This window comes from Eubalaena glacialis, chromosome 3 (assembly GCF_028564815.1).
Source record: "Eubalaena glacialis isolate mEubGla1 chromosome 3, mEubGla1.1.hap2.+ XY, whole genome shotgun sequence".
Taxonomy (NCBI): Eukaryota; Metazoa; Chordata; class Mammalia; order Artiodactyla; family Balaenidae; genus Eubalaena; species Eubalaena glacialis.
This window is the reverse complement of record NC_083718.1, coordinates 185,798,162-185,805,844: the sequence shown is the minus strand read 5'-3', so window position 1 is coordinate 185,805,844 and position 7,683 is coordinate 185,798,162. Positions and strand designations below refer to the sequence as shown.

Sequence of the window (7,683 nt, the reverse complement as noted above, 5' to 3'; positions counted from 1 at the left end):
TGTTTTGTCTTTTCCCGAAAGTCATGTAGTTGGAATCACGGTATGTAGCCTTTCCAATTGGCTGCTTTCACTGAGAAATTTGCATTTAATGCCCCTCCATGTCTTTTTTGCCCATTTTAATATTGGGACATTCACTTCTTTTTAATACCATTTTAGTGATCTCCAGGGATGCGGGCTGGGAGGTGGAGGCTGCCTCATGGACCCCGCCTGCCCTCTAGTCCTCACATCAGGAACATTCTGGAAGGAAGGGCTGGGCATACCAGCTGCCCTGCCCAACAGCATGCCATAGCAGCATCCTCCCTCACGTGCTGGACTGTCCCTGGGACTTTTCTGAGTCCCTTCCCTCGCCCTCCCTCTGTCCCTGGTGACCCTTCTCTGTGTCCCTTAGACGACCTCGTGGAGAAGAAGCCATGCTCATGGAACTCCACCCGCGTCTGCGAGTGCCGGACTGGCATGTTCTGTGGCACATCAGTCATCAACTCCTGTGCCCGCTGCCTCCCTCACTCCGTCTGCCCGACAGGGATGGTTGTCAAGTTCCAGGGTGAGTATCCCCACCGCCCAGGACCACGATCTGTGCCGATGCTGCCCCCACCCCCAGACCTCCCAACGACTCTCCACCTCCCACCTCCTCCTTCCTGTTGGACAGATCACATCTCCTTATCACGATGATGCCAGGGATGCAAACGGAGGCCCCTGCTGCCCCTTCCCTGCACCTCGGGTTCCAGGCTCAGAAAGAGTCCCAGGCACCGCCCTGTCTGGAAGAGGTCTTGGGTTGGTTTGAGGATCGGGGCAGAAATTCTTTGATGCCTGATAAACAGGAAAGAAAACTGAAGTTTCTGTCCTGGGAGTTTCCTGGAAGATGAGGGCTGGTTTCCCATTTTGGTCCAGGGATGCACCGTGCTTCTCACTCTACCACGCATTCGCACATGCTGTTCGCTCTTTCTGGGACACCCTTCCTTCCCCGTTCACTCAGTCAACTCTGCTTTCAGCTCTCTGTCCATACATCTCCTCCTGACCTCTCCCAGGTCACTTCTCGACATGGAGGCAAACACTTGTGTCTGTCTCGGTGAGGTCAGTGCTTGTCTCCCTCCCTAGGCCGTAGCTTCGTGAGGGCCACGGTCATCTCCCCGCTGCCTAATCAGACACCCGGCGCAGAATCTGCTCTTCAGAGATATGTGTTGAATGATGTGACAGGGAGATCAGAGCTGGGGGTGGTGGGGTTCAAATCTGGCCGGATTCTCTCTGGTCACACAGAACCCTCAGCGGGGGGACCCTCAGAAGCCCGCCACCCACAAGCAGGGGCAGGTGGTGGCGTGGAAAGGGCTCTGGATTGGACATCAGGTACCTGGGGTTTTGTACAGCTTTGCCTCGTGGGGCACGTTCCCAGGCCTCTCTGGGCCTCAGTCTTCCCATCTCTAAAATGCAGAGGTGTGACTAGAAGGCCTTGCATGGGGGCTTTTCAGCTCAGAAACTCTTGCGTCTCTAAGAAAAGTAGCCTTGAGTTCTGTTGCTCCAGCCTGTGGACCAGCTCTGGCTGGCGAAGCTCTCTCGACGGTGTTCCTGCACCTGCCACACGGTGGCGCCAGAGGCCTCTCTTTGCTGCCCCCAGACCTGCTGCCCAAGGCAGTGCCACGGGCCACGCTTAAAATGTGGCCAGTCGCCCTGAGATGTGCTGTCAGTATAGAATATGCCCCGGATTTCAAATACTTAGTATAGGAAAAGAATGTAAAACATCTCATTAATTATTTTTTATGTTGATTACCTACTGGCACAATATTTTAGATATATTGGGTTAAATAAACGTATTGCTTAATTTCACTTGTTTCTTTTTTACTTTTTAAAATGTGGCTACTAGAAAATTTAAAACGATGACATGTGATTGACATATTTTATTGGACAGCACTGCTTTAGAAGTGCTCCAACCTTTGGCTGCCAAAGCCTGGCTAACTTCTAGATTCCTCTGTGGGACTTCCCACTGAGCAACTCGCAGGACCTCAGTCTCTTCCGCTGTAGAATGGAAAGTAGTTTCTGTCTCAGATCAAGCTTATAGCTAAGCCTTACACTAAGACCTTGCATAGGCTTTCTCCCCTGAAGTTCTCCTGACATCATAAGACTGTATTAGCCCCATTTTATAAGTGAGGAAATTGAGGTTCAGAGATGGCAGGTAATTAATTGCTCAAGACCACAGAGCAGGGAATATCTAATCCAGTGTTTGAACCTTATGCCCAGGTCTTATCACCCCACCACAGTGCAGATAGATGAGATAAGTCAGCTTTGCTCATACCCTTCTCTACCAAAACTTCCAAACTCAAGTCCACTTGATTGAAAGCACTATGTGTTTTCTTCTCCACTTTTGCTTCCACCCAGTATTCTCCAGTACTCTTTGGCTTGCAAGTTACAATGTTTTTGGCTCATGTAACTGAAGTGTCTGAGGATAGCTTTGTGGAGCTTAAGGCATGGCTGGATCCAGGAGCTCTGTCTTTTCCCGTCTCTCATCTGTACTACCCTATGTGTTGGTTTGTCTGTAAACTACCTACCAGCAGCTCCTGGCTTGCTTCCTATCCAACCCTAGTGGAAAGACAGCTTCTCCTTCCCACATTCTCAACAACCAAAATAAAACCTTGAAATTGCATCTCATAGGCGTGTCTTGGGTCATGTGCCCACCCCTGAACCAGTCCATCATGGCCAGAGGAATGGGATGGATTGATTGGTCCAGCCTGGTCCCATGGCTACTCCTGAAGTGGGGTCCCAGCCCCTTACCACAGACATTGAGATTGGGAGGTGTAATTCTCCAGGGAAAATTGGACGGCTTTACCCCAAAAGGGAACGGATGCTGGGCAGGCTCAAACATCAGATGGCCACTGTGTTTTCCTGGGTTGCGGCGGTAAAAGGTGTATTTTGGAGTCTCTGGCTCTGTAATACCAAGTCTGAAGGCATCACCATCCTCCCTGCAGGCACAGCGCAGAGGAACACTGTCTGTGAGCCGCCTTCCCCAGGGGCCACCCCCAACTGCGGCGCCAGCCCACAGGACTGCGGGGCCCCTGCCAGGTGACTCCCGGCCCCCTCCTATCCTGCTGACCTTAGCGTGGGGCTGTCCCACCCCATAGGAGGTCCAGGGCACTGCTGGCTGGGGGTGAGGATGGGGTTCAGCCCAGGGAGCCTCTCTGCCAGGCCCACAAGTCATTTGAGGCCCTACTGTGTGCCCAGCCTGCCCTGAGCACACAGGAGACCGAGAAGGCCTAGAAAACACAGCCCTTGCTCCCAGGAGCTGACAGTGGGCCTGCCAGAGGCTGTGGGCAGAGCGTCTGGGGACCTATTCTCTATAGAAACGGTTATCCCTGAGCACAGACTCCCCCTGCCCCATCAGGAAAATTGCCAGTCCCATCTCCCGCTTCCTTCCCAGCAGCACCATCCCCCAGGCCAAGCCCACCCTGACCTCTCCAGCAAGCTCTGATGCCAGGACCACACTTCTTGGAGGGGGCACCCCCCTCGCCCCAGAAGATGCTTCTAAAATCACTGCCCACTCTAGCTCCTCCGTGGGGAAGCTCAGTCCAGATCCAGGTAAGTTCTCCAGAGAAGCTGTGGGCTGTCTCCAGGGAAACGGTGTCCGACCGCTGGGCGACTGTGTGTGGCAGTCAGGGCAGGCAGGCACCGAGCTGTGGTCTTTCCCAGTGTGGGGAGAAGAGGGTCTCCAGGTCTTCCAGGGCTGAGGGCTCTGAGGGCCAGAGTAGATAATGGAAGGACTCATTTGTTTCACGTTTTGGGTGCCAGACATTGAGGCAGGTGCTGGGGCATGCAGCAGAGCAGGCCAGCCTCTGCAGGTGTCAGTTTGATGGCCCCCCTGGTTCCCATGGTGACAGATGGGGGTCCTCAGCTCACTCCTGTTTATTACCCAATAGCCTTCCATTGTATAGGAATACCACACTTTGTTCATCCAAACAGTTTTTGGATTTTTGAGTGGTTTCCATTTCGGGGCTATAATGAAAAACATTTGTGTGCATGTATGTTTTCATTTCTCTCTTTTTAAAAAATTGATTTGTAGGGCTTCTTATAATTCTTTGTCCTATAATTGCATTCAGAACATCTTCTCCCACCCTGTGGCTTGCCTTCTCATCCTCTTTACAGTGTCTTTTGATGAAGAGACGTTCTTAATTTCAGTGTAGTCAGACTGATCCATCTTTTCCTTTATGACTAGCGCTTTTCATGTTCTGCTTTGTAAGGCTTCTCCTCCGCTGAAATCTCAATGACACCCTACATTTATTTTCTAAGGTCATTGCTGTTTTGCCTTTGTTTAAAGAGTCCCCATGAATATTCAGTTGAACCCACACCATTTATCAAATAAATTGTCTTTTCCCCAGTGTTTCACATGCCATCTTTGTTGTAAGTCAAGGGTCCATATATGTATGGGCAGGATTCTGGAGTCTCTATTCTATTCATTGGTCTCTTTGTGTATTCCGTGTGAATACCATTCTCTCTTAATTACTATAGTTTTTCAGTAAGTCTGGATGCTTGAGCAACTACTCCAAATTTGGTCTTCAACAGTGTATTGGCTGTTCTTGGTAATTTGCATACCCACATAAATTTTAGAATCAGCTTTTCAAATTTCATAAGATAGCCTATTGGGATTTTAATTGGGATTGCATTGAATCTACAGATCAGTTTGAAGAGAATCCACCTCTTTGCAGTATTGAGTATATGGTATAGCTCTACATTTATTTAGGTCTTCTTTATTTTTTATTTTTATTTAAAAAATTTTTATTTTATATTGGAGTAGAGTTGATTTACAATGTTGTGTTAGTTTCAGGTGTACAGCAAAGTGATTCGGTTCTACATATACATATATCTATTCTTTTTCAGATTCTTTCCCCATATAGGTTATTACAGTGTATTGAATAGAGTTTCCTGTGCTATAAGCAGGTCCTTGTTGATTATCTATTTTATATATAGTAGTGTGTATATGTTAATCCTAAACTCCTAATTTATCCCTCCCACCCCTATTTAGGTCTTCTTTCAATTCTCCCAATAATGTTTTATTATTGTCTGTGTAGAAATATTTACATCTTTTGGTTAGATTTCTAAGTATTTGGTATTTCTGATGATGATGTAAATGGTATCTTTTTTAATATTTCATGTTCTAACTTTTTATTGTTAGTATTATTTTGAACTATGTGAAATGCCAGTATTTGACTGTCTCTGTACTATCAAAATGGCAATTTCATGTGGTTCAATGCAAATATAGAGACGTTCAATTGATTTTGATATAATAACATTATATCCAACTACCTTGCAAAATTCACTTATTTCTTCTAATAATGTATCTTCAGACTCTTCGGATTATCTGTGCACTCAATGATATCATCTGTCCATAACTGCTTGGTATCTTCCTTTCTAAACCTTACCACTTTTATTTCTTTTTCTTGCCTTATTGCATTGCCTATGATCCCCAGGACCAAACTAAATAGAAGTTGTGATAGTAGGCATCCTTGCCTCATTGCTGAACTCAAAGGGAAAGTGGCTACCAAAGTTTTGAGCAGGGCAGTGACAGAGCAGTGAGACTGGGGAGAGGGCTCTGGCAGAGGGGAGGGACTGGAAGCGGGGTTGGGGGGCAGTTAGGAGGCAGTTAGCACTCTTCTCCTGTGTGGCCTTAGACACATTCCTTCCCTCTCTGAGCCTCAGGACTCCCTCTGAAGGACTGATCGACATGTGCAGAGTTTGGAGCTGGCCATGGAGCTGGGGGGCTTCAGTGATGTGGGTGGTGGTGGGATGAGGGCGAGGCCTCTGTCAAGGTGGCCTGGCCTGAAGCTTCTCTGCTTCTTTTCCCAGGGCTGACCCTGCAACAGCTATGCCCTCAGGGGTCTGCCGACTGCAGGAAGCAGTGTGACCCTGACTACTACCTGGACAGGGACGGTCGCTGCACGGCCTGTGTGAGCTGTTCTGGAGGTAAGGGCCTTGTTTCTCCTCCAGAGGCTCCTTCCAGGGAGCAGGTGGGGTCTTAGACAAGAGGCCAAGAATCTGGGGGTGGGAGCCTTGAGCTTGGTCTCGGATGCTCAGCCCTTGGGAGCCTGGTTCACCTTGCTGGCGTTTTTTGAGCAGTTGGCTTCTAGTGACTCCTACTCATGATTGTGGGTTTTGATGGCCGTGACCCCTTTTCAGAGAACTTCCATTCACTCAGTCTTTCCTGCAAGGAAATATTTGTCGATCACCTACCTGTTTCAAGCTTGTCTCATTATTTTTGTATGTATCCTATGGTGCCTGGATTGCGATTGCCCCCATTTTACAGAAGAGGAAACTGAGGCTCGGGGAAGTCAGGGGGCTTCCAAGGGCCACAAGCCCTCGCAAATGGCAGGGCCAGGATTTGAACCTAGGGAGTCTGCCACTGGGTTCTGAGCTCATCACTCCACTGTGCTGCCTCTTAGAGCGCCTCTGCATAAGCACTTAGAGACTGACTGCTATATGCACGGTGGGATGACGTCCTGCCATAGTTTCCCCTGCGGCCAGCTCCCCGCAGCCTCACAGCACCACCAGCCTCCCTGTGACGTCCAAGCAGCTGCCCAGACCCCGGGCTGCCATGGCTGTAGCCCCGGCCCACTCGCAGTGGTCACCACCACCGGGGGGAGGTGTGATTCTGTCTCTGCAGCAACACGGACTGGAGTCCAGGGAGGCCAAGTGGGGGAAAGGACACTCCGTTCGTGGTGGCTGGGGTCACTGTTCCAATTACTAAGGTCACAGAGCAAATTTTCTCAAAACTGAGTGGTGAAAAGCAAACTATTCGCTGTACTCGTGGAGTCTGTGGGCCAGAATTCAGACCCGGCACCGCGGGGACAGCTGGTCTCTGCTCCACGATGTCTGGGGTCTCAGCTGGAAAACTTGAAGCCTGGAGCTGGAATCATCTGAAAGCTTTTTCATTCTCAGGTCTGGGGTCGATGCGGCTGCAGGCTGGGCCCTCAGATCCTCTCCATGTCGGCCTCTATATGGCCTGCTTCGGGCTTCCTCAAGTCCTGGGTGCTGGACTCAAAGATGAGTTGGGGTGGGGTGGGGTGTAGAAACCATACCCATTTTTATGACCCAGCCTCGGAAGTTACACAGTGTAACTTCCACTACATTCTGCCTGTGGAGGTGGTCACAGGGCCCCCTTGAGTCATGGAAGGAAAAAAAAGTCGTGCTTCTTTTTTTTTTTTCTTTTTTTGGCCGTGCCGCATGGCATGTGGGATCTTAGTTCCCCAACCAGGGACCATGCTTCTTGATGGGTAAGTGGCCGAGCTCTGGAAGAGCAGACAGACCCAGAACTATTGCTGTGGCCATTCCTGGAAAAATATAATCTGTCACAGCTGCTGTGTCAGATGGGGAAACAAGAGATGGCTCTGGGCCCAAGAATTCCTTCAACTTGAATAACTGAAGCCCTGCAACCCTGTGGAGTGGAGCCCAAGTGCCTGGGGTCAAGTCTTGGCTCTACCACTCAGGAGCACATAAGCTCAAGCAAGTTTCTTAACCTCTCTGGGCCTCAGTTTCCTCATCCGTAAAATGTGCAAAATAATAGACCTCTCTCAGAGACCTGTTCTGGGAGTTAAATAGGTTAAACCGGGTTAATCTGGATAGAGCGCTAAGAACACTGCCTTGCACACACTCGGTTATGTTAATACCATATTATAAGTAATAATGAGAGTTTTCAGGAAGACACTGTGC

At 49.4% G+C, this 7,683-nt stretch overlaps 1 protein-coding gene across 1 annotated transcript in view; it reads left to right on the top strand.

Moving 5' to 3' along the window:
- The first annotated feature begins 438 nt into the window (after window positions 1-438).
- TNFRSF8 (TNF receptor superfamily member 8) overlaps window positions 439-7,683 on the top strand; it is a 30,416-nt gene continuing 23,171 nt past the window's right edge. Inside the window, exons 1-4 of the mRNA XM_061184103.1 lie at window positions 439-541; window positions 2,955-3,048; window positions 3,404-3,561; window positions 5,824-5,940. Coding sequence (XP_061040086.1) covers window positions 454-541; window positions 2,955-3,048; window positions 3,404-3,561; window positions 5,824-5,940 — 457 coding nt within the window. The 5' untranslated portion in view covers window positions 439-453. The remainder of the gene's footprint in view (window positions 542-2,954; window positions 3,049-3,403; window positions 3,562-5,823; window positions 5,941-7,683) is intronic.